Consider the following 27,308-nt stretch of genomic DNA (forward strand, 5'->3'; position numbering starts at 1 on the left):
AGGCCTCTTGCATGGAAACCCCTACAGCTCATGTCATTTATAGTTGTCAAGGGCAAGTGCAGAGCGATGGCCTAATTCTGAGAATGTTTCACGGAAGAGGAGTCCATGGGAAGTATGCATGAACAATGAGAGGGTAAAGGCTTCGGTGCAACTATTATGGGCCGAGTGTGTGCAGGGGCAAGTCAGCCCAGGTGTTCCTTCCAAGCTGGTTCACAGATTGGCATGTGTTAGAAGCAGCATTTCCTTCTGGACATTTATGTAGGTGAACAGGGAGAATTTGTGTTTTGGTAAAAGTTGTATATGCACCTTTTATATAGAAGATTATGGGAATTATTACATGTACTGATGATATGAGTAAAATGTAAACTTATAGAATTATCTTTCATTTCAGTATTTTATTTATTTTAATGAATAACTATCCACTCATACTAAGAATATAGGCTACTTACCTGGTTCTGGGCTTAAAGTCTTTTAAAAATACCTTTTAAATGATTTTTTTTTTTCTGATTGTATGTTGGCATAATTCTCCTACCTTTGTTTGTTTGAATCTCTTTTTATTTCTCTTTGTTTTTGTTTGTTGTGTGATTATTTGTTTTGTGAGTCTTCAGCCAGCCATCTTTTTTTTTTTTTTTTAAATGTATTTTATTGATTTTCTTACAGAGAGGAAGGGAGAGAGATAGAGAGCCAGAAACATTGATGAGAGGAGAGAGAAACATCGACCAGCTGCCTCTTGCACACTCCCTATCGGGGATGTGCCCGCAACCAATGTACATGCCCCTGGCCAGAATCGAACCTGGGACCTTTCAGTCCGCAGACCGATGCTCCACCGCTGAGCCAAACTGGTATCGGCCAGCCATCTTTTTAAAGAAACACCAGGGGAGGGTGGGTGGGAAGAGATCAACCAATGAACCTGTATGCATATATGACAGTGGGATGGTGAGGACCTGGGGGGGAATGGGGGGGACGGGAGTGGGCTGGAAGAGGTTAATGGAGGTGGCGGAGGGAGGACCTATGTAATATTTTCAACAATAAAGATTAAAAAGAAACATTAAGGGTTTTCATTTTCCATAACACAATGCATTGATTGTTCCTGTGTCAGTGATATTATTCCATTTCAGAATTCCAGCCATCTGACTACTGAGGGCAGGCAACAGCCAGCTGGTTGGTGTCAGAGTCCCATCACAGCTGAGCTTTCAGCCTCCAATTGCAAAAACATTCCAGAGGGAAAGTTGAGCACCTCCAAGGAAAATTTTTGTAGGATGTTTCTTTATTTCCATGAGAGGGCGATGTTTACCATGGAGGGGAAGAGCCTGTGGTTGTTTAAAGAGTCATGTATGGAACTGTCACTGCCCTGTTTCCAGTTAGTTCTAGAGTCATTTTAACTCCCACTTACGGATTGGCCACTCATGCCTGCCCCTCCCCTCATGATTCAGGCAGGCACTCTGCACTCTCGGAAAAGCCCACAGTCTCTGGTGCAGAAAGGAAGTGGGCAAGATTACAGCAAGAGGAGAGCTCAGCTCAGCTGTGGAAGACATTACAAGCTGCATTTTGGTATAAAGACAATTAGGAACAACTGCAGACTTCTTCAAAAGGAAATAGAAGAGGAAAATAAAATACTTTATTGATTTATTACACATTTCTTAAGTAGCCGCTATGTTCATGAAGTTTGGAGGCCCTGGGGGACCAAGGATACCCAGAGCTCAGCCCCTGGCTTGTTCCCCACTGACCCCTACGCTCTGACTCCTTCCCATCACAGAGCTCATGGGGAACTTTCCAATCAACTGGGAGATCTAAGAAGGAGGGGATGTCATCGCTGGTCCAGTGTTTGCTGAAGACGTTTCTTGGTCATGAGAAGACCCTTCCTAATGATGTGCTGGGTCCAGTGTTAAGCCCTTTCCTCCACTCCTGGCGCATGACCTCCATCATCTTCTCCCTCCACCTTCACACACCTTCTTTGGATTGTTATTGTGTCCCTCTCCTATACACGGCACAGCGCTAGGCCGTTACCAGCTAAAGCAGGAGAGCTGCAGCATAGCAGAAACTTCTTTCTGGTTCATGAATTTATCTGAATGGAAAGTGTAGAACCATAGGAAATGTAAATATTTAGCAAATTATCTTAACTGATGGCGGAAAAAATTAAGCAGTTGAGATAGTTCCAAAAAACTAAGATCTGATAGCCATGACTGTGACCCTATATCCAGAGTCACCCTTCTGCTTTACCCTTCTGCACCCCCAATAAGTGAAAGAGGTGTGTGTGAAGGAGATAAAGAGAGAGAGGAGGGAGAGAAAGCTCTCCTCCTGGGGTTACAGCTGTTCCCCTCACTACAGCAGGAAAACTGGCGTCAGAGTTAGGCGATGCCATCAGAGTGACAGAGCAGAGGAGGACCTGTGGCTTAGAGGTGGGTTAGATTCCTACTCAGCGGTGAGGCTCAGGGTAACCTGCCTAGGGTGGGGAGAGAGCAGCTGATGCATCACAACGTGGCGTTCAGGCAGCATTTCATGTTAGTCCGAGGAAACATTCATCATTCATATCACAAAGGCAAGTGCTAATGGGAATTGGGGCCTACACCCCACAGGTATCCACTCTAGGTCACCCTGTGCCCCTCCTGCCTCAGGCTCTCTGGTCAGCGTCTCTCTGGTTCCATAGGCTTATCTGTGAGCTCATGGACAGGAGATTTAGAATTAACAAACTGACTTTGAACTTACATTTCATTACATCAGAAAGTAAATAAACCTTGAACTGTTAGTTTTGGATTTTTTACAAAGAGATAATGCTGCCATTCCCTTTCTCTACATTAACCTGACTATATATGGCCTCTGATGCTTTAAGCTTTCCTGGGTTATCATTTCCTATTTCTTTCTAAATGTGATGTTCCCACATTTCTTTTGGTTAAATGTCATATCTCTGATCACTTCTCAAAAATACACTGTGTTTACCTATTTACACTAAGTTGACATTGTTTTCTAACAGCAATCAAATGGCACAGGGACCATGAGAGCACCACTATCTTCTGTGGGCACCACTGGCTTCCTGGGCATGGCTGCCTGGCCCTGGCAACTGCTGCCTGAGCCTTGGCCTGGCATCACCCTGACTGCTGGACACTGTCCTCTCCTGACCCGCTGATACCATGGCACACCCAGGGCCATACTGAGTTCTGTGCAGATCTTGGGAGAAGGTCTCTTTGCTCTTGTGTGTTAGAGGCTGTCAATGGCATCAGAACAGAAACTTCCTAAGGTCCCTCCTGACAGACCCTCTTTAGTTCTCACAACAGGACTCAGGTCACAAGTTCAAGGCAGAGCCAAGCCAGGAGAAAAATCTGAGTGACAGACACTGTTTTGTGGTTTCCTCGACCACAGAGGAGGCTTTAGTACCAGGCGGGCCTGTGGGTCCTGGCTCTATCCAAAGAAGGTGGATTCTGCCCCAGAAGGCTCCCCACCACTCCTGCAGGTCTGTCCTGGTGATCCGTCCCACTAGCCTGCAGACATGCAGAAACCCATCCCAGGAAGTTGCTGAGGCTCTGAGATGACACAGGACTTGCTAGCTATGCCACTGTCCCATTTGATTCAGGTGAGAGAACTCCAACTTGAAGAAGCCATGGGGCATTTACACTGGAAAAGCCAGAGCATGCTGATCCAGTGGCAAGTTTCATGTTTATGCAAGTCAATATAAACAAAATGTTCACGATCCATGTTGTTAATAGAAGTAAACTTAAACACAAATGTTAGGAAAATAAGGTTGAGAACAGAGATTGTGAGATGATGAAAAGTGGCCTTTTACTTTTATTGTCGCTCATCTGAGTCAATAGGGTATGACTACAGATAATTTTATAAGTGCCAAAGCTTGCACTGTTTTATGGACCACTCCTGCTGGGGGAAACCCACCACTGTGTAGTGCAGTGGGGGCCATGGCAATGTGGGGTAGTAAGCAGAGGACTGGATATAGATCCTGATTGGCATTCTACAATTCTTAAATTGTAAAAAATTTATTGGCCTCCACCATGATTTGCTGTGCAAATACCTCCAATGGAACTAGCATTATAAAAGATGAGGTAAAGAGAGAGAAAGAGAGAGAGAGAGAGCAAATTAGACTATGGGATTCATGATTGAATGTTTTCTTGTTCAGTATTTGATCTATTATTTGACCTCTTTAAGTATTTTCATTTTTATTTAAATATCCATGCTTTTCAATTGAAATTTTCTATTTGATTCTTTGTTAAAGCTGCATCTCCCTGCCCCTGCCCTTGTCTCACTTTGCAGTTTCTATGAATAACATGGCTAAATTTAATTTATTAGTTGGATAGGCATCTAGGAGAATTGCACTTGGAGGAAAGGACTATGAAAGGCCTTGAGAAGACTGTCCCTAAAAGGTCAGCTGAGCTTGGCACTGCCCTGGAACAGCCCTTGTGAGTTGCTCAGGAACAGAGCTCCTCATTTATAAGAATTTCTTCCCATTCCCTGAATACAGTCCATGATTCTTCACCAATTATCCCTTCCAACCAGAAAGCTATACTCTTATGTATACCTGTCTAAATCTTGCCATTCTTCAGGGGAAAATTAAAAATGCATCTTCATCTATGACACCTTCTTCCCTCTCCCCTGCCCACCCTCAGCTGGGAATACTTCTCCCCTTCTTCCATGAAGGCCTGTAGCATGTGGTTCCTCTTGTGTACCGCAGATGACTAACAGAGTGCTGCATGATTTCATGGTTTCAATGCAAAATGAAGATGCAGGGGTGTTTGTTTTAAAAACATTAAGGACAGCCGCTGAAATCGGTTTGGCTCAGTGGATAGAGCGTCGGCCTGCAGACTGAAAGGTCCCAGGTTCGATTCTGGTCGGGGGCATGTACCTTGGTGTGCAAGAGGCAGCTGATTGATGATTCTCTCTCATCAATGTTTCTAACTCTCTATCCCTCTCTCTTCCTCTATGTGAAAAATCAATAAAATATATTTAAAAAGATAAATAAAAATAATAAAATAAAATAAAATATTTAGAAAAAATAAAAAATAAAAACATTAAGGACAGCCTAAGTGCCAATCAGCAGATGAATGGAATAAAAAACTGTGGTACATCTACACAATGGAATACTATGCTGCTATAAAAAAAAAAAGGAACTCTTGTTCTCAAAACATCCTGGTACTGACACAAGAACAGACATATAGATCAATGGAATAGAATAGATAACCAAGAAATTGATCCAAACCAATCTTCTCGATTAATATTTGACAAAGGAGGCATGAACATACAATGGAGTCAAGACAGTCTCTTTAATAAATGGTGTTAGGAAAATTGGACAGATATCGATATGTGCAAAAAATAAAACAAGATCACCAGCTTACACTATACACAAAAATAAACTCAAAATGGATCAATGAGTTAAACATAAGATGGGAAAACCATGAAAATACTAGAGGAATCCACAGGCAGCAAAATATCAGACATATGCCAAAGCAATATTTTTACCAATAGAGCTCCTAGGACAATGGAAACTGAAGGGAAAATAAACAAATGGGACTATACCAAAATATAAAGCTTCTATACAGCAAAAGAAACTCTCAAACAAAACAAAACAAAACAAAAAACAAGAAAGCCCACTGCATGGGAGAACATATTTGCCAATGTTATCACCAATAAGGGTTTAATCTCCAACATTTACAGGGAACTCATACAGCTTAATAAAAGTAAGATAAACAACCCCATCAAATAATGGGCAAGGTACCTAGATACTTTTCAAAAGAGGACATACGGAAGGCCAAGAGAGATATGAAAACATGCTCAAAGTCACTAATCATCCAAGAGATGCAAATCAAAATGACAAAGCAGTACCCTCTAACACCTGTCAGAATGGCATCATCAACAAATCAACAAATGACAAGTGCTGGTGAGGATGTGGAGAAAAAGGAACCCTGTCCACTATTGGTGGGAATGCAGACTTGGAGTTTCTTAAAGAAACTAAACAATGGAGTTTCCTCAAAAAACTAAAATTGGAACTCCCATTTGAGCCAGTGATCCCACTTCTAGGAATATATCCCATGACACTAGAAACACTACTCAGAAAGGTTATGTTCATAGCAGTACAATTTACCATAGCTAAGATTTGGAAACAGCCTAAGTGCTCATCAGCAGAAGAGTGGATTAAAAAACTGTGGTACAAAGGACTTGTATGCATGTATATAAGTCTAACAAATGGACACAGACAACAGGGTGGTAAGGACATGAGTAGGGGAGTTGGAGGGGTATAGGGGGATAAGGATAAATATATAATACCTTAATCAAAGACATTAAAAATAAAAACACTTTAAAATATATATTTTATTGATTTTTTACAGAGAGGAAGGGAGAGGGATAGAGAGTTAGAAACACCATGAGAGAGAAACATCGATCAGATGCCTCCTGCATACCTCATACTGGGGATATGCCCGCAACCAAGGTACATGTCTTTGCCTGGAATTGAACTCGGGACCCTTCAGTCCACAGGCCAACACTTTATCCACTGAGCCAAACTGGTTAGGGCTAAAAACATTTAAAAAAACAAACAAACAAAAACAAAACAAAACAAAAAAAAAACCCCAAAACTGTGAATACTATGCTGTGGTAAAAAAGAAGAAATTCTTACCATTTGCAACAGCATGGATGGAACTGGAAAGCATTATGCTAAGTGAAATAAGCCTGTCAGAGAAAAATAAATGTCACATGATCGCACTCATTTGTGGAATGTAATGAACAACACAAACTGATGAACAAAAACAGATCCAGAAACAGAAAAGCATCCATCAGACTGTCAAACCTCAGAGGGAATGTGGCAGGGATGGGGGGTGGGGTGGGGGAAGAGAGGGTGAGGGGAATAGGGGTAAGGAGGAGAGATCAACCAAAGGACTTGTATGCATGCATATAAGCCTAACTAATGGACACAGGCACCAGGGTGTGAGGGCACGAGTGGGAGGGGGGTGGGGGAGGAACTGGTAAGAAAGGACACATATGTAATACCTTAATCAATAAAGAATAAAAGTTTTAAAAAATTAAAAAAAGAATGTTAAGTATACTACCCTGTTTTTGGAAATTTAAGGATAAATATTTCCCCGAAAATAAGACAGTGTCTTATATTAATTTTTTCTCCCAAAGTTGCGCTAGGTCTTATTTTCAGGGGATGTCTTATCTTTCCATGTGCTAGGTCTTATTTTCGGAGGATGTCTTATTTTCGGGGAAACACAGTATCTCATTTAATGTTCTTAAAGTAAGCACTGCTAATATTATGTCTTCTACAGATGAGTAAAACAACTCAGAGAGGTTTTAAAAAATAACTTGACAAAATGACAGAGTTTAGAAGCCATTACTCTTAGCTACTGGGCTATATTGTCAAAATAGGTTAATTGAAGGCAAAGACCATATCTTAGTCATGGTGTATTCACCATGGCACTTCTTTGTGCTTTCAGTACTAATGTATTATTGGGATATTAAGAACTCCTATTTGCTGATGGCTAACTGTATGCTCACTGTATTCTGAGCAAAACAACTGTTATTTCATTAAATCCTCCCACTTTACTAGCCAGGTTCTGCCGCCTATATTTAACAGATGAAGAAACTAAGGCTTAGCAAGATTAAATCTCTAGTTAGGTCACACAGTAAAGAGTGGCACCATGGTCTATCATGAATCTAAATGTGAGGCTTTTAAACAAGCTAAGCTGCTCCCACACCCTTGTCCCCCACCGAGTTCTCACTAAAGTCAACGGGTAAAGGTCTCTTCTGCAATATTGATCTCCAGATATTTTCTGCTGATTGAAATTATGTGGGTAAACATTTTTTTAAATTTTTTTAATTGTTAACCAAATGCAATTTTTTAAAAATTGTTAACCAAATGCAGAACCTCTGGCCCTTCTCCATCTTACTCCTCTTATTTTCCTGCATTTTCATTCTCCACTGCCTCAGTCTCCATTAGAATATGAGTCCTGGAGGTTCAATTGTTGCTTAATGCACCAAATTATTTGGCTGCCTATTTATTGCGCAACCTTAGCACAGAAAGTTGCCCACATTACCAGCCCTGACCCTATGAACAGCACCTTCTCAATTTCAATTTGCCACCTTCTAATGTCCTAACAAGAACACCAGAAGCAAAGACTTTTCACAGCCCTAAGGATTTTCTACAGGTCAGACAACAAGAAGGGAAGAAATGCCACCAGCTGAGAGCCTTGCTGAATTCAAGATGAGTGAAGACATGGTGCCTTTTTACAGGTCTTGCCTCATATATGTTCCACCTCAATATTTAAGAAGTACAATCAAGGCAATCTATGGAGAAGAATGGCCTCTCTGTTGGTTGGTTTCATTGTTAATAATTTTAAGTGTCCAGATAAATTTCCAAAAACCAGGAGAAAGTCTCTTGTCCTAGAGACCTACCTCCTTTCCTAAAATTGTTGAATTGTCCTTCGCTTGAACACACACTCCAATAGCTATGCAATTCATTTGATTCCTAATCACAAGATGATTCATCCTATTTTTAAACCACTAGTGCCAAACTGGTCTATGTAATAAGATGACGAGGTGGTCTAAAAACTAAGTCACCTGAGAGTAATTCAAGGTACAGAATTAATGGAGGTTGGAAGAGGTTAGCAGAATATAACACGGAGGTCTCTAAAGCCCAACATACAGCAGTAAATTGATTTACTCTGTGTTGTCCTTTCTGGACACTCTGGTTCCATTGGTGAGGTTACAAGATGGGCAGATGTTGACTCAATATGGAGGAAACTAGTTACTTTCTAGTTATGAGAGTGATTCACAATAGAATGGATTGCCAAGGTGGTGGACAGATTCCTGTATCTGAATGTCCTCGAGCAGACACCAGACACTAGAGGGGGGCTCCAAGTTGAGTAGAGGACTGGCATAGAGCCCCTCAGTGATTGTGTATGGGTCTCAGTCTATGCTGGGCAGGAAGCAGGGATTCTGTTTCTCTGGATTTAATGCAATCTGCAGGCAGAAACCACAGTTTATACTTGTGTGCTCAGTTTATACAAAAGTTAAGCATAGTGCTAAGGAGCCAGACCCAGCAGGGAGCATCTGGAAGACAAGAGTTGTACCTTCCACCTGTGGAATTCTTAGCACCTAGCAAAATTGTAAGAAGTTAATTAATGTGTGTCCAGAGAATAATCAATACAAGTCAATAAATGGATCTACATAATCTACAATACTGACTCACTATGAAAGGACCCATTCCAACCCCAGTTATCTACATGATTGGTAAAGAAGTGTCCAATTTACTAAGGTGCAAGAAGTTACACTGGAGACAATGAAGCCACTGCAGAGAAGATTGTATTATTTGTCCCCAGTGGCCTCATTTATAACCAGACAACCCTTGGATGGTAAGGCCACAGCTCTTCTGAACATCTCTGTGACCAAGGTCCCAGCACGCACACTGTGGGCTCCTTAAAAGATGCTGGGTACAACTCTCATCTTCCTTCTTGTCTGAAGTGTGCCACTAACCTGGTTTTGAAGGTATCAAAAGTTAATAGCAGAAACCAGCCGGAGAGATAGGTGTGATTTTCTCATTGACTAGCATTCCTCTGAAAAACATTTAACCAGAAATAATGTAATCATTTACCTTTTATTTACCTTCTAAACACAAAGCAGAAATCATTTCAACATCAGCCGAGTTCTCACTAAAGTCAATGGGTAAAGGTCTCTTCTGCAATATTGATCTCCAGATATTTTCTGTTGATTGAAATTATGTGAGTAAACAATTAAAAAAAATTTTTTTTAATTGTTAACCAAATGCAATTCATTTTTCTTTTTCCTTTTTTTTCAAACTTTTCTTCAAATACAGCTATTTTTCCTATTATTAATAATAACCATTTGTTCCCTTTTAGGCAGTGTCCAGCAGTCAGACTCCTCAACTTTCTTTGGGCCCTATATTCCTTTGGTTTGGGGCAAACAGAGATAAAGTAATTGGGCTAAATCCAGGCTCTTCCTCAATGTGATATGGTCAAGTTGCAGAACCTCTCAGCCTCTGCTTCTTCTTCTTCCACAAAGAACAGAGAATGAGAACAGTACAGCTCCTGTGGAGTTGTGAGGATTAAAGTGCAATGCCTGTTACAGAATAAGGTATCACCATGAACTGTGATAATGATGTTTTCCTGAGAAGCCATTCCAGTTCCAAAAAACTCAAATCTCCCCATATTTTCTTTAACCCTAAAAGGATTCTTTCTTTTGAGAGACATTTGAGTGGGTGTCAAAGCTGCACTAAACAGTATATAGTTTGAAGTTAAAAAAAAAAAAAAGACAATGGAAGTTTTCCCATAGTTTCTTATGTGATAATGAAAAGCCTACCGCAAGGATCGCTGTGTTCTTGAGGCCAATTTCACACATAGGATCAATGCAAATGAGTTAAAAAAAACTTTCCTTGAAAGAGTAGAAAGATTTGGTAAAGTACAAACTTGTTTCTATTCTGGGTTTAGATTATGTCTCTTCCCCAGGCTGGGACTAGGGTGCGGCAAAAACGAGGCCAAAGGCACAGCATTTAAGGAGGTGCTACCCTGAGAATGAGCACCTCCTTACATGTAGCTCCTTCACCCTTTCCCTTGCCCCACCCTAGTCCAGGCCCTACTTTTCCCAGTTTATCCCCTCAAATGTATATCTTTTCAGAGTTTGGATTTTCAGAGCTAAGTCATGGCTATGAGAGCAGGATTGGGGGAAAGCTTGCAGAGCCCTTTCTCCACCCAGAGAAAGAGAGTAGTCACCTCTGGTCACTGTGCTTTAATAATTTTTACCACAATATGCTTTGGCTTGCATCTCCCAACTTTAGTGCATTGGCATTGAATACAAAGGGCTCTTCCGAATTAGATCAGCGCAGTTGGTGCTAAGTTACCTTCTCGGGAAATCTGACAGGTCTTCAGACAAGGGTAACCTACATTCCATTAAGTGATGCTTTACACTGGAGAAATAAATCCCAGTCATTCTCCACAGGACAAATATTAAAATTTTGTATAATTTATAGTTCTTGGCTAATTCAATGTCACTCGACCAGATGAGTCAAGATGAGTTCTTTCACAGAGAAAGGTGTCTTCTCTGCATTCAGGCACCCAACATCACGGATAGTAGGTGTTTTATAAATGCCCATACACATGAAGAAATACCACACTTACCAGGAATTAATCCTTGGCCTCTCAGGACCTAGGCCCTTTAAACACCAGAACGGGCAGAGCCAGGAATCTGTCCCAATGGTTTAAATACCAACCACTGCCACTTCCTCTTTGCAAAAACCAATTGTTCCTCTGGCTTTTGCTGACATGCACTTGTCCATGTCCTGTTTTGTGAGAGTAGAGGTTCTAGCTCTCTCCTCAGTCCTCGCTGCTTGGAGTGATTCTCACCCTGTTCTAGACCTATTCTATGCCTGGAGACCCATTTCCACTGGCACGTCCTCAGCAGAAACTACCTCAGCTACTCTGACTCCAAGCTTCCCAAGACCCTTCCTGTCCTGCCTCCTGACTGGCAAGCACACATGCTGAATGCTGCCTGGGAACAGTTTGGATGCATTGCTCGCCTAGTGAAGAGCTCTACCGACAGATTCAGAGACCTGGTGCAACCACAGCTGCCATCTTGAGATCTCCACCATCAGCACACACCTGGGGTTCCGCCCAGCAAGTGCCACCCAGCACTCTGCTCTACCCTCCTGGAGGCAGTTGATTCTTTTCTGCTTTTTAGACCTTGGGCCTGCTCTCTTCAACCTGCTCTCAAAGCCCCTGATATCCTCCATACTCTATCAGACACAGTTAGTATGGTTGGGAAGAGTATTATTTTAATACTGTGAGGTAGAACATATAGAAAATTGCACCAATAAGTAATTATCATAATGAAACAAATGACCAGAAAGAGAAGTAAATGCCTATCTGCTACTGGCATGTAAAGGAACTGGAGCTGGGGGAGGAAAGAGAGAGGAGAAGAGAATGGAGCACTCATGAGTGTATTATCTAGGCATTTGGCAGGTGAAAAATCTGTCCAAGTTTGGAATTGGTACCTCTAGCTTCCCCTGGCACTCTTTGCTACAGCTCTTTTGGGAAACATACCAAAATATTATCTACTAGAGGCCTGATGCACAAATTTGTGCATGGGTGGGATCTGGCCAGCCCACCCGGATTAGAGCCTATCTGGTTGGGCTGGCTGGGAGGGAGGTCACCGTGGGCAGTTGGCTGGCCGACCCCACCTTCTGGTTGAACTCCCAGTCCAACTCCTGGTCCAGGGGACAATTTGCATATTAGCCTTTTATTATATAGGATACTCTTCTTCACTGTCAGTAAGTAAATGGTAACATTTCTTTCTAAGGAAACTGAAAAAAAATTTAAATGAGGGACCATTTTATTTAGCTTGACACCAAAGTTATTTCAGTTTATAAGAATTAGACTATGTGGTATTTGGGATAAATCCAAAGATATTAACAAATCCCATTTTAAAAGAGTTTGGATGCTTCCCTATATCTAAGTTCCCACAAAAGTCAGGATGGAAACAGTAGCAGAGGGAAATGGAAAACATCTGACTGGATATTCGTAGCACACCAGTTTAATGGCAAGGCTATCACTAGCATAGCCTTCTGATAGGCAGTTTGGCCAGAGAAATTAAGAGCTTTAAAATATTCAAATCATTTGAAAAAAATTATTTCACTAATAAGAATCTATCCTGAAAGAATAACTAGAAAGCCAAAGATTCCCAAAGGGGCAAAAGAAAGTATTGTAATTGAAGCTTTTGAATATGATAGTGATTGCTTAATAACGAACTAAATGTCCAACAGTAAGAGACTAGTTAAATATATAATGATACACACAGTACAACCACAGACAGTCATTATAAGCATGTTTTCAAGTCGAACACAGTTATAATATTAAACAAAAAAGGAGAAACTCAAGTTGTAAATACAATATGATTTAAATTCCATTAAAATAACCCCTCACAAAGGAAAAAGAAAAAATGAAAATGCCCTCAAACCATAAAGCCTGTTTATCTCTGGTGATGAAATTGTGGATGAGTTTGTTTTTCTGTTTATAGGTGATAGAATAATAGGTGATTTATAGCTTGCTTTTTGTTTTCATGGCATCAGCAAAAGAGGACAATACCTAGTGCTTTAGAAATTGTCACTCATGGACGATCCAAGAGCAAAGATTCCAAAATAAATGATCCTAGTACAATACATAAGTCGTCAGAAAGGATGATCAAATAGGACTTAACTTCCTCTCCCCACCCTCAGGTTGGGATGGCAATAGAACCACCCCAAGAACAGTGTGGAATCCCAGAGCAGAGGGGGCTGGGGCCTCACCACAGGATGGGGGAGGTAAAGGGACACTCAGCACAGGGAGACATCACACCATAGGGAGAAGCTTGCTGAGTAGCAGGTGGCATCAAAGCAGTGGTGGGCCATGACTGCAGGAGGTGTCTAGACAGATGGGCTTGAAGGCAGCTTTATGACATGCCCACATCGTAGGTGGGCACAGCAGCTAAATGTTCCCAAGTTTAAGGTTTAAGGAGGGAGTAGCACTTACTAGTAGATGAGAGAAGGCCTGTAGTCTAGAAAGGGTCCTGAGATAAGGGGACTCCTGATTGGGATGCACGAGGACTTTTTTTCTAGGAACTAGATGGGGCAAGAGGACCTGAACTCCTGGGTGGACATGCCAGGTGGGTGTGACCAAGGACAGATGCACTAAGAACAAATGGACATGCCAAGCGGATGTGACTAAGGACAGATGACTAAGGCCTTTGCAGCCTAACTAGGCAAGAGAACACCTTTCTCTGCCCTTGGCTAGAGTGGTATTTGTATAAGTTGTCCCCTCTCCACTTCAGACTTGCTTTGAACCTCATAGGGGAGAGAAGCATGAGAGGCAAGCAATCCTTGGGACTGGGTTTCAACTCAAGTGTCTGGGAGAACAGGTTACATGGAAGCAATTACACTTTCACAAGAGAGATCAGCGTCAAAAACTCAATTGTATGGTGGAAAAATAAAGTTATATTTTACACACCTGAGCTTATGACATGAAATATTCACTCACTGCATATATTTTTGTTATTTTCAGATTTTTTTTTACTAATGTCCATATTTTGTATTTTAAAACAAGAAGAAGAAAAAAAAAATACATCGTATCCACAAACAGTTGCTTATGAGTTAAGACCCTGCAGAAAATGGGGCAAAGGCTATTGGAAAGTCACCCCTGGTTTTGAGAATCATCTTGGCCAGAGCTGGTTTTGTGTCTGTAAGAGCCAGGATCTCCCTCTCAAAGAGAACCCGGAGGCCTGACCACATCTCTGAACTTCTGTCATTGAGATTCTGTGTTAGTGTAGGAGCAACTGTGAGTAAATGTGCAACGTCCTTCTAGCTACTTTCTATGCCTCATCACATTCCCCCCTTGTCTGCTTCCCTCCCCCAGCAAATCAATATTAGTGAGGTTCCCTGTAGACGACCCCATCTTTTTCCAAAACCAAGTTTTTTTCTCTGAAGCAATAGCAAACAACAGAACAAATCCACCCACACACAAGGATGACCTCTAACTGTTTGAAGAACACATTGGTCTCTGTGTTAGGGCTTTCATGTTCCAGGCTGAACCATGCCAGGTCTTCACGATATTTTCCAAGGCTCCTGCTATCCTTCTCACCTCCTTGAAAATTACACCTGGTTTTGTTTAGGGCCTCTTAAAATGGAGCCAACAGCGTGGCCCTAAGCTTACTGTGGCCCAGAAAGACTTAAACTCTCCTAAGCCTTCAAAGGACATTTTGGAGGCCCCTGCAGTGTCTCAGCCTGTAGTGGGGGACTCAAAACCAGAGCTTTGCCAAGTGAGTGGCTGCTAGCCCAGAGCTTCCTCTGCTGCATTTATGCACTTGTGGGACCTTGGGTTGCAGGGCACACAGGGCCACTGGTGCCAATCACACTCAGCCACCCAGGAGGTCAGGGATGTATGTGCTGTCACCTCCAGGGCCCTGGCAATGAGGTCTGTAGATAAGAGGATGAGGAAATATGGAACTCCATCTTGCTCTGCTGCTCCTGGCCCTCTCCTGCTCTGCTATGGAAATCCCCTCCTCCCCAATCCCCACTTTAGGCAGAAGCATCTTCATTCTTTCCTTCTTGCCTCCAAGGTTCTTACCTAACATCTTGGCATCTCCCATTGCTCCTCCTTCTTACTCTAGATGCACCCCTTGCTATATCTGTGGGCCTTGTCCTCCCTGTAGAATCCTTCTAGAAGAGATAACACTCCCTAACATTAGAGGGTTTCATCAAATTGCTGCACATCCCTCCTCACAGACCCCCGTGTGTGCTCAAATCATAATAGAAGACACTTCCTCTGTTGCCAAACCCACAGTACTCCAGGATTGTGCCAGCTCCCCTCACCTCCATGCACACCACATCCCCCCAGCCTCCTCTCTTTGCTGTTGTTCCCATGTTCTCATGCCACCACCGCCCCATCCCCAGAAGCATTGATTTGGCAGGTTTCTTGGGGCCAGCAATGTCCTAACCTGTTTGTTTTTCCAGGGCTGATGTTTGCAGGAATTTTCTTGGAACCACAACAAAAATCATCCCACGTCCTTATGCAATTCCTCTGGGAGGCTTTGACAGATAAATAAAGCCCGTGGCCCCTCCACTGGTCTACCTTTCCCAGAGAGCACCTGGGTTTCTTCTGAAGCCTCCAGCACCTGTCCACCTGCCAGGGCCTCTCTGGAGCAGCCATGAAGTCCCTCATCCTGGTCTTTTGCTTAGCTCAGCTCTGGGGCTGCCATGCCGTCTCGCCGCCTATGATAGGTCTGCTTTATAGAGAGGTGAACTGTGATGACCCAGAATCAGAGCAAGCAGCCATGGTGGCCATGGACTACCTCAACAAGAACCTTTTTCGGGGCTACAAGCACGCCTTGAACAGGATTGAAAAAGTGAAGGTGTGGCCTCGGGTAAGTAAACCTCCTTCGTATGAGCTGAAAGAACCTGTTTGTGGAGCTTAACTGGGTGTCTCAGAAGATCACATCTCCCAGCAAAAAGGAAAGTGCAGAGGAGGTAGACTCTGATTTCTTCCCCAGAGGGAGGGAGGGGGCAGGTGCAGGGCAAGAAAGGACACATCCTCTTCTGTAGTCATGGTTCTTGGCAAGGAAAAGGTTGGGGGGTAGGGGAGATTTATAGGAGAAGAAAAGGATAATTTGAAGTTCAAAGGTAGAAAGTGGTTTGTTAGAAAACCCAGGGTGCAAGAGACTGAGTTCGAGTTGCCAAATTACCACTGACTGGAAATCACTTACTGTTCTTTGCTTCAGTTATTTCTGGATGAAGACAGGGTGAATGAAACTCGCATTTGACAACTTACCTATTATATGCCAGGCCCTTTCACATATATTATCTGCTTACTCCTTCCATCCCTCGCCCCTAGTCCGGTGTGATAGGTATTGTCTTTGTCTTACATAAGAGGAAAGCAAGGATCTGACAAATTAGGGCTCCTACCCCCCAAGGGCATATAATTAGTAAGCATTGATCTGGGATTCATTTCCAGACCTGTGTTCCTTCATCCACACAAGCTACCTCCCAGATTCCACATTCCAGAGAGGAGCTGGCATGAAGGAGAATTACGTCCTCACATGCTGGGCAAGAAACCAATGCAGTCAGCGACAATAAAGGTCAAAGCTAGAAAACATGGATTGGGCATCAATTGAGAGAACTGGAGAAGTGGGGAGAGGCATCTGTCTCTTGACTATTTTGAAATTAGATTGTTTATCTGATGAGGAATAATTCTTTTAGCAAAGGTTGAGTACAATTCTTCTGTGGGCAAGAACTAGTGTCAGGTGCTATATTAGGTTGAACCATACAAAAATTGCCATTTTTGTATATTAAGAACAATCAAATATTGGCTTTTTTGTTAATCCTTACTCAAGGATATTTTCCATTGACTTTTAGGGAGAGTGGAAGAGAGAGGGAAAGACAGAGAGATACAGTGATGTGAGATAAATAGATCAATTGGTTGCCTCCTGCATGCACCCTGACCAGGGCCCAGGCCAGGGAGGAGCCTGCAACTGAGGTATATGCCCCTTACTCCTTACTGGAATCACACCCAGGACCCTTTGGTCTACAGGCTGATGCTCTATCCACTGAGCCAAACTGGCTAGGGCCAAATATTGGCTTTTTAATGGTTCAACCCAATACAAAGGTAAGAAAAGACATAGTTCCCACAAGAGTTTTAGAATCTAGAAAGGGAAAGAAGGTAAACATCAAGATTTCTAAACCGACTAACTTCTGGGACAAAATATCTAAAATCAGGATTGTCACAGATGGATTCTAGGAGCTCTGCAAACATACTGATGTACAGAGGAAACTGATCAATTCAGAGGGAATAGCACACAACATGCATCTGTGAGGAAAAGTTAATGAATAGACGTTGTGGTTTTCTTTAAAGGCAGAGCTTGGGAGTCATTTTCCTTGAGAAACCCAGAAGTGTGCGACTCCTACCGCCTGCACATCTGGATGTTTTCAGGAAGTTAACTTGGGCACATCTGCTTATCATAAAACACAGTTTTCTCCCATGGAGGAGATTCTGAGGCTTCAGGTACTAGCGAGTAAGAGAGAACAGAGGCAATAAGAGGCAAGAAGAACTGGGGTGAAATAAAAAAAAAAAAAAGGCATATTCATACTTTCTTGATTTTGCAGGCTTTGAAGAAAGGATACAGAAACAGGTGAACTGGCAAGAACAATTTCAACGAGTTATAGCTCTCCTATCACTGCCTCCTCCACAACTCCTGATTTATGCTAGTGACTTACACACTACACTGCCTCCTCTGTCAGAGGAGCTCCTCTTCCCCCTCACCACCAGCAGGGGGCAATAGAGGGGCGCAACTTTGCATCTGTCATTTACAAGCCCAAGACAAAAGCCAAGGACTTGTCCTTTAGGAAGAAAAAGAAAACGGGGAAGGAAGGAAAGAGAGGAAAGGCAAAAAGAAGTAAAGGGAGGGATGGAGACAGCAAGATATCATCCTCCAGCATCTTACGTTACTGCTTCACTGAGGAAAAATCCAAACCTGACTTTTTAAAAGCATTGTTTGAAGGGCGAAATTTTAAAAATTAAATATGTGCCAGCTTTCACTTTTAGCTTCCAAACAGAGCTCAAAGTGATTCCTGTGATTCCATCACCTGTCCAAGCCCATGCCCCCTCCCCCTTCTTCCTGTAAACACCCTTAAGCACCTGCCCAGCCAATAGAGGAGGAGAACCAGGAAGCCCGCATGTGGTTTCACCCACGGGCAGCTCAGCGCTGGATGGAGTTGCACACAGTAGGAATGACTTTCCTCACCTCTCCAACAGGTGGTGGGTTCAAGCCCAAAGGGGGCTCACCCTTTGGCCTGATCATCAGGAGCAGGGCAATACGTTGCTCACTTCTTCAATCTGTGTCTCCACAGCGGCCCTTTGGAGAGGTGTTTGAGATGGAACTAGACACGCTGGAAACCACCTGCCATGCACTGGACCCCACCCCCGCAGCCAACTGCTCTGTGCGGCCACTGGTGGAGCACGTGAGTGGCCCTCTTCGGGTGATTTCGGATAGTGGCCCAACCAGTTCCACCATGGTTCTGTATAGATCAAGCCTCTTTATCCAGCTGCCCAGCCTGCCCTCATGGTTAGCCAGTGTGCAGTTTCTAAAATTGCCATTTGAAGCCTCCTTCCCTGGGGCTAATTTTTGCAACAGTTCAACTTTCTTATTGCAGCCCTCCTTGCAAACAGAGAGTGTAATGTGTCAATATGCATCCTCTCCCCTCCCCACCAAAAAAGGTGATTCTGTGAGGCCCACCTTTGACAACCATGCCTGAGGGACCAACTCCTCCCTGGATGAGAAGTGAAAGGCCAGCCCTCCTCCCAGGCCCTCACTGTGGGTTTATTTCTCTAGGCTGTGGAAGGAGACTGTGATTTCCGTGTGCTGAAACAGGCCGGCCAGTTTACTGTATTGTCCGTAAAATGTGATTCCAGTCCAGGTAGAGATGATTCTTCTTACTTTGACCTTGTAGAGAGAGCGAGGAAGGAACCTGCATTGTTATCAATGTTCTAGCCACTTTGTTGGTGAGGAAAAGGAGAAGCCATACTTCCTGGGTTCTGGGTTTGTAAAACTGTTTTAGGGAGCTATTCTCGTTGGAGGTGAAAGTTGCCCCTTGATGAGAGGGGCTCCTGCAGAAATGTCAGCATGGCAGGAGCCACCTGAAGATTTAGTAAGAAGCAGGGATAATGTAAAATAAGCGAAATAAATTATCAAAGACAAGGATCACATGATGTCTCTCATATGTGAAATCTAATGAACAAAATGAACTGATGAACAAAATAGGTCCAGAGACATAGAAGCATGGAACAGACCGTCAAATCTCAGAGGGAAGGTGGAGGTGGGTGGGTTTGGGGGGTGAGGGTGAGGATGGGAGAAGATTAACCATAGCTCTTATATGCATAACCCATGGACACAGGCAATAGTGCAGCGAAGGCCTTGGGGGGAGTCAGGGAAGGGAGGTATCAATGGGACATCTGTAATACTTTCAACAATAAAGATTTTTTTGTTTTTTGTTTTTCTAAAGAAGCAGAGAAAACGCCGAAAGCCACTTGGGTCCTGTCTTAGCCTTTTCTAAGAGCTGGGGTGAATGCCCTGGAGAATAACAACCCTCCCTGATCCTTCTCTCTGTGCATAGACTCCAGAGAGGACTTGAAAAAGATGTGCCCAGACTGCCCCGTGCTGGCCCCGCTTAATCACACCAAGGTGGTGCATGCTGCAGACGCTGCTCTGAAAGCTTTCAACACTCAAACTAATGGCTCCTATTTCCAGCTTGTGGAACTTACCCGGGCTAACATTGGGGTAAGACTGAGACTGTTTGATAAACTGAGCAGTTTGGTGGCACTTCGGGAATGCACATGGTGAGGGGCAGAGCAGGTGCAGGGGCAGCAACAGGAAGGCAAGAAGGATGGGGAAAAGAGTCCTGGAGAATATGGAGACCCTGAGTGTCATCAGGATCTCAGTGTCTCTCTAACATAAAACAGCCAGACGCTTTCAGTCCACAGTTTCTCAACTCTTGTTAACCCTGTGGCTATTGGTTCAGTGGGTGGGAGTTCCCACTTTGTTCAGAAGCACCCACGGGAAATTCATGGGTCTCCCATCTTTATCACCCATCCTCACTGACCCTCTGCAGCACCCTCCTAACTGATATTTATAAAGGCGTGGACCTACTTACACAGATAGGTGTATAATGCTGGGATCCTAAAATGCCTTTTGAATCACTGACAAAATCTGATTATACTGTGGATAATTTAGCACATTTGAATGCAACAGAATTCTAATATTTAAGGAAACTGGTTTTCTGAATACCAGCCATGGCATATTTGGAAATCTATTACCAGAATATGTGATTCATGGGGGGGCGGGGACCCTCACCCCCAGACTATACCAAATATCAGGAATTTTATTATTGTGTCTCTATGTTCCATAAGAACTATTAAAAAAAGAAAAGTATAAGTATCTTCTATACTTTCATTTCTATTTTTTTCCATTTGATCCTGCTCTCTACAGTTGATGGGAGAGGAATCAATCTATTTCTTTACTTTCCCGCTCTATTTTGGAATTACCTGAACCTCGGGTCTCAAAGTGCAGCCCAAGAGGGAGGGCTGGGGTGCGGGAGGCAGGGTTCTCACCCAGCTCATTGTAAGGTTGGCCACTGGGTTCCTGCTTCCTATTTGCAAACTCACTCTGCCCTGAATGATGGGCAGTGGATCCTTAAACCTCTTTCAGGGGAGACCTGCTCCCAAACTCTGTATTTAACATTGGAGAACATGAAGCCACAATAACTGCCCTCTACACCCCATTGGACCATCTTTTCTGGCCACTAACCGTGGTTTGTGTGAAAAGTGCTCTCTGGAGTGTGCACTGACAGGGCCCTTGCTACTTCTCTCCAGCCTCTCTTTCCCTGCCTTTTTCATGTCAAGTCATGTGATCTCATGAGCATTTTCATTTCTCTCATCAGTATTTATCACGTACGACCTATGTGGAGTTTGCAATGGCTGCCACTGACTGTGCTGCTCAAGAGGTCACAGACCCAACCAAATGTAACTTACTGGCAGAAAAGGTAAGTGGGCCAGGCCCTGGGGATGGAAAAGTTGGTTGTAGAACAGAGCATCCTTAGAGCAAGCTAAGGAAGTTAATCTCAGGGCTGTGGAAAGGGGATCACAGTGCAAAATACCCACTCCCTGTGGGGCTGGGTGCTGCCAGCCTTCTTCTGAGGTGTCACCTCCTCGCTTTAAGAACTGTCCTCACATCATTTCACCTGCTGAAGGTCCCTGGTGTTAGGAAAATGACAGAGATTGTTTCTAACTAAGCCAAATCATGTCTGATTGTTGGGACTGTGGAATATAGATTTTTCTAGACATACCCCTAGTATTAAATCTTTCAAGTCATTGGGCCAATAAAGTCCACTTCTAGGAATTTTGCCTAATGAGAACATTGGAGATGTTTGACAGAACTATATCTATATACACATGAAACTAATACAAAAAATAATATTGAATATAAACTGTAATTAAAAATACAATTTGAAAAATACATTAATTAATTAAAATAAATTAGTTCCATAATTAATATATATCTGTAAAGATAATTTACCATCCATACATAATGACCCATAGAAGATTTGAAATGTCTAACAGGGGAGAGTGACTGAGTAAAATAATGGCACATCAGTAAATAGAAAATTATACAGATACTAAAAATTATGTTTTCAAGAAATAATGAATGACATAAGAAAATGCTCTCATATTATAGTAAGTGAAAACACATAGTATCAAATGTTATAGTTACAATGACCCAAATTTTTAAATGATATTCAATCATTATTTTAAAATAGAAAAATACATAGACATTAATGAAAATGCTCCTGAGGGGTTATGGGGGATTTCTTCTACACTCAAAGTGTTTCTGTATTTTTTGCATTTTATACAGAATTATATGTTATACTAGAGACCTGGTGCATGAAATTCGTGCATGGAGAGGCAAGGTGTATGTCCCTCAGGCCAGCCTGCACCCTCTCCAATCTGAGACACCTCAAGGAATGTTCGACTGCATGTGTAGGCCCAATCCTTCTCAGAATCCAGTACTGCTGGCTCCCAATTGCTTACCTGCTTGCCTGCCTGATTGCCCCTAACTGCTTCTGTCTGCTAGTTTGATCACCCCCTAACCACTCTCCTGCAAGCCTGATTGATCCCTAACTGCTCCCCTGTCAACCTGATTGCCCCTAACTGCACCCCCCTCCCCTGCCGCCAGCCTGGCCTCCCTTAACTGCCCTCTCCTGATGGCCTGATCGCCCCTAACTGTCTTTCCCTGCCAGCCTGGTTACCTCTAACTGTCTTACCCTGCTGGCCCAGTCATCCCTAACTGCCCTTCCCTGCCAACCTGGTTACCGCTGACTGCCCTCCCCTATAGTCCTGGTCATCTCTAACTGCCTTCCCCTGCTGGCCTGGTTGCCCACTACTGCCCTCCCCTGCAGACTTGGTTCTCCAAACTGCCCTCCCCTGCAGGCCTAGTACCCCCCAACTGCCTTTCCCTTCAGGCCTGATCCCCCCAACTGCCCTCCCCTACAGACCTGGACCCCTTAGGACCATCTTGTGGTGGCCATCTTGTATCCACATAGGGGTGGCCATCTTTGATTACGTGGGGTGGTCATCTTGTGTGTTGTAGTGATGGTCAATTTATATATTACCCTTTTATTAGATAGGATATCTTATGTAAGCAGAAACTGTAAACTTTAGAAAACTGTATGTGTTTTTTAAAAAAGAAATTAAGAATTCAAGGATTTGTTTTCTTTCCTTTGACATGTTTATCAATGAAACTGGGGGAGAAATCTACTATTGAACTAGTTCTAATAACTCCTATCTTTCTGTGGCAGCAATATGGTTTCTGTAAGGGGACAGTCACTGAGATCCCTCGTCAGGAAAAAGTTTCAGTGACCTGTACAGTGTTCCCACCACAGGTAAGGGAGTCATGGTTACATTTGCCATCATGTCCCCTTGACATTTATGTAGTGTGTTAGTAATTACAGGGAATTTGCTGCCCTGACCCACATTGATAAATAGCACTGGGGTATGTGGAACAATCACCAAATGGAAGGGTATTTTATCCATTCCTTCCCAGCCCAAGAACTGGTACCTATAGGGTAGAACTGTCCTAGTAGGCATTTGACAAGGCCACTTTTTATTTGTGGGGTGGGAGAGGTTTTCTGAGTTGCAGAGACTAGGTGACTAGATCTTCCCAGCAGCTCCCAGTGGTTACAGGTGTAGATGACAAAGAGGGTGACACTGCTGGTGAAGATTAGCCATCAGGTGGGGTGCTTTTGCTCATGGGACATGTCTAAGTCCACTATTCCCAAGACAATTGGTGAGAAGGGGCTACCATATACCAATTACCCATCTCTTATAATCCTTTACACCTAGTTCTTTTCTGCCATATTCCATGTAAATTGAAATTTTTGCTGAGAAAGAATTGGGTGTGGTTCCACACAAAAGCCTGGGTGGCCTTATCTGGGAGGAGAAAGATAGATAACCAATGCAATGGTTCTCTCTCCTGCCTATATTACCACAGACTCAACCAGACAACAGCCCTGTGGCTTCACCTCCTCCAGCTACCCTGCTCGCAGCTCCTGAGGCATTGGGACCCCTGCCACCCCTGCCGGCGAACCGGGCACACCATGACCTTCGCTACTTCCTCATGGGTACAGCCTCAGTGGAGTCTGCCTCAGGAGAAGCAGGGAAAGCACCCAGTGTGGTGCAGCCTAGCGTGCCTGTTGCTGCCGGTCCAGTGGTCCACCCTTGCCCCGGGAGATACAGACACTTCAAGGTCTAGATGAGAAGACTGGCAGAGAGAACATAGCTACCATTTTGTCCAAGTTTGAGTAAGGGTAGGGGCCTTGTCTGCTACCAAGGCAAGTGCTATTACATGTGGTCTAGATTAATATCAAGTCTTGAATTCCAATTCTCTTCCTTCTTCAGAAAACAGAAGCAAAGGGTACGATGGTTATGTTTGATGAAAGGCATAAGGCTAGCAACTTATCATTGTTCTGATACTAAGCCACCACCATTATGTTCTCTGCCTTCTTTGACCTCACAAAAACAATTGTAACAGTGACTTTCAGAGGTGCTCTTGCCAAACTTATATTTGCTTGTTAATAAAAGTGTCAGAAGTATCTTCCTGAATAAAGAAGGTTCTAAGCAGAAATGTAGTCATAATTATTGCCTATTTTTTCTAAGCTCATGTGTGTGGGCTGTCTTCCCAACATCCACTCTACAAGTGTCCCTAAGCAAAAGCAAAATAAAAATAGAGACAAAATAGAACAAAAATATGCTGTATTACTAAAGACAGGAAAAAGTGAAACTAGAATCTGCTAAAATACCATAAGATATTCCCATTTCCTTATGAGAAAATAATTATTTTCATTTCATAAAGGTAAAAAAAATATGGCTAAACAAAGACCAAGTGCCTTAACTTTGTATAGACAAACCAACCATTGTTTTCCCCAATACCCAGGTAAGGCGAGATTGACAATTAACACAGGCATGAAATTTAATTACACTGCTTATTATTTACTTTTAAGATTACTGTTGATTGTACCGTACACACTTCATGTTATGATGCAGGATTGGTCTTTCCAACCAATCTCTTTTAAGGCTTTAAGTGAAAGCTTTATTTATAGTATGACTAGATAAGGGGTATGTGGACAGATAAATTCAGTGGACATTTGTACGCACCATTAAAGTAGTTGGATAACATAAAGGTATAAACAATTCCCATTATAGAATGGTGCCTAGACAATTTCATTTTTTTCTGAGTGACCTAAAAGATGGGCCCTTTCATATGGAATTTTAAAGGGCAGGACTAACAACCAGTTAGTAGCTTCACTTGAACCAAGAAGACTGAATCAAACATTGACCCTCACCTTATCACTCTTGCCTAGAGGTGTTGCCAATATTCCAGAAGGAATGGCCAGGAAGGTGGGAAAAACACTAGGTATCTTAGCAGTCAAGGAAGACAAGGACAGAATGGTCATCTGGATTAAATGCTGCAAAAAGATCAATGAAATGGGAACTGAGAAAAGGCCATGGGTAGTTGACCTTCTTGGAGGTCATGGTAACCACTGGCAAATGCAGTTTTACTAGTAGGATGGGTGTAAAAGTCTAGTTGCAGAGGGTTGATTGGTGGTATGTCTATGATAAGGACATGGAGGGGCATATATATTCTCTTTCAAGTAGTTTGATGGCAAAGGGTGGGAGAAATAAGATCTAATTTAAAAGGATAATTGGGTGGAAAAAAGACTTATTTTAAACAAAGTTTTGAGACTATTTAGGGCAAAATATAGAAATAGGTGGGAGAAGAAATAAAGGAAATGATGGGGCAAGATGCCAGGAGAGATATTTAGTGAAGAACTGGAATGAGATTTGAGCAACTCTGCTAAGAATTCTAATTCTTCACTGGAGCTTGACTTAGATCTTGAAGAGTCCCATTTCAACTAGTGCTAAAAGGGACTCACCTTCTGTCCAACCTTGTACACACAGGTTTGGCTGTAAGGGAGTATTAGTCACAATATTTTCCATGAAGAGTGAGTGATAGATTCTCTACCCAAAGTAGCTTAGTAAAAAGGATAATATGTACTGAGAATTCAAATGGAGGAGTCCTACCTAAGGCCCATCTAGATCCAGAGATTCAAAAGATATCATATCTTCCCTCCCCTCCTCCTCCTCCTCCTCCTCCTCCTCCTCATTCTTTTTCCCGTTCTCCTCCTTTTCCTCCTTTTCCTCCTTTTTCTCCTTTTCCTCCTCCTCCTCCTCCTCCTCCTCCAATAGTTGATGGATATTAGGATAATATAAAATTAATTTCCCAAATAATCCCTTTTTGTTAAATTTTGCTAGTGTTGACACAACTCCTATCTCTGCATTGACTTTTAAGATATTTTATCACCATCCCTAAAATGTTCATTTTCTTCTTCAATTGGGACGTCCATTTCCATCTTATCATTAAGACTTTGACAGCCTCAGGGACTACCCCACATTCACCAATAGCTTTAGTGTCTCTCCTCTCTAGCCTCAGCCAACTTCAACACCTCATGGTCCCCCTCCCAATCTCTCTCCCCCACATTGCCTCCTCTACTGTTTCTGCCACCCCTTGTTCCCATTGTCACACCTTCACAGAGCAGTTGACTTCATCCTGATGATGAATGCACCTTTGCTCTGCCCTTATTCACCTTTTCATCCACCTCTCAGTTACCCTGGATCAGGTTAAACTGGTTGTTCGGCCTCACTCAGAGCTTCATCCTCTCTATTTTTATGTATTAGTCCACCTGTCAGACCCCTCCTGGTTTCACCTCCTTATTTGTGAGCCCCAGGCCTCAGTCAGTGATTTCATTGATAATCACACAAGCATTCTCTACCTCTGTCCTCTGTACCACATGCTTTTCCAGTGCCCAACTCCAGGTGGACCTTTCCATTCCTGTTTATAGCCTGCCCTGTCCAATTGAAGGGCTTCCTTTAGCAAGTATATTGATACCCTGACAAATGTTGTTTTCTATCCTTAGATGGGACCATGAGGTTACCTACCCTCATACTCCTCATTTTTACTTTATTTCCCATTACATACAATGGCTTATCCACACATTTGCTTTTCTCAAGTCCTTGATCACACTCTTACATCTTGACTCTCAATTGACTGAAACTCCCAGTTTCCAAATAAAGTGTTTCCAAGTAAAACTTCCCTCCACTCTCCTCCAGTAACTCTCCAAAGTCGCCAGTTGTTGCTTCCTTCTCTCTAGCTTAGATTAGATATTTTCCTCTTTTCTCAAGCTGTTGCCCCACCCTACCCCACTCACTCATCTTCCCTAACTAGTATGGCTTCCACTAGGGGGCATGCAATAGGCAGCTGATGGATGATTCTCATCATTGAATAGAGGCCCAGTGCACAATATTCGTGCATGGGGTTGTGGTTAGGAGGCTCAGCCTGGCCGGCCTGCACCCTATCACAATCTGGGGCCCCTCAGGGGATGTCTGACTGCCGATTCCTGTGGGATCGGACCTAAACTGGCAGTCAGACATCCCTCTCAAAATCCAGAACCGCAGGCTTCTAACCACTGGCCTCCCTCCCTGCCTGATAATCCCTAATCACTCTGCCTGCCTGCTTCATCTCCCTTAACCACCTCTGCCTCAGTACCCGCTGCCTCAGCCTGTCATGACTTTGTCCAGAAGAACATCCATGTTCGGAAGGTTGTTCAACTGTCTGGTCTAATTAGCATATTATGCTTTTATTATTATAGATGTTTCTATCTCTCTCCCTCTCCC

General features: G+C 43.1%; 1 protein-coding gene and 1 long non-coding RNA gene across 2 annotated transcripts; one reads left to right on the forward strand and one right to left on the reverse strand.

Moving 5' to 3' along the window:
- Window positions 1-1,055: 1,055 nt before the first annotated feature.
- On the reverse strand, window positions 1,056-15,142 carry LOC123652614. Its single transcript, XR_006742061.1, has 2 exons — window positions 15,102-15,142; window positions 1,056-1,237 (listed from the first exon to the last, which is right to left on the reverse strand). It is a non-coding gene; the product is annotated as an uncharacterized LOC123652614 (long non-coding RNA).
- A 447-nt stretch (window positions 15,143-15,589) lies between these two features.
- Window positions 15,590-24,201, forward strand: AHSG (alpha 2-HS glycoprotein). The gene is made up of 7 exons (XM_045583774.1): window positions 15,590-15,897; window positions 18,377-18,487; window positions 18,859-18,943; window positions 19,640-19,803; window positions 20,963-21,064; window positions 22,877-22,960; window positions 23,569-24,201. Exons 1-7 carry the CDS (start codon window positions 15,682-15,684, stop codon window positions 23,827-23,829), a joined length of 1,023 nt encoding a protein of 340 aa, XP_045439730.1. The 5' UTR covers window positions 15,590-15,681; the 3' UTR covers window positions 23,830-24,201.
- The last annotated feature ends 3,107 nt before the right edge of the window (window positions 24,202-27,308 follow it).

The sequence above is a fragment of the Pipistrellus kuhlii genome, unplaced genomic scaffold (genome assembly GCF_014108245.1).
Source record: "Pipistrellus kuhlii isolate mPipKuh1 unplaced genomic scaffold, mPipKuh1.p scaffold_m20_p_2, whole genome shotgun sequence".
In the NCBI taxonomy this organism is placed as follows: Eukaryota; Metazoa; Chordata; class Mammalia; order Chiroptera; family Vespertilionidae; genus Pipistrellus; species Pipistrellus kuhlii.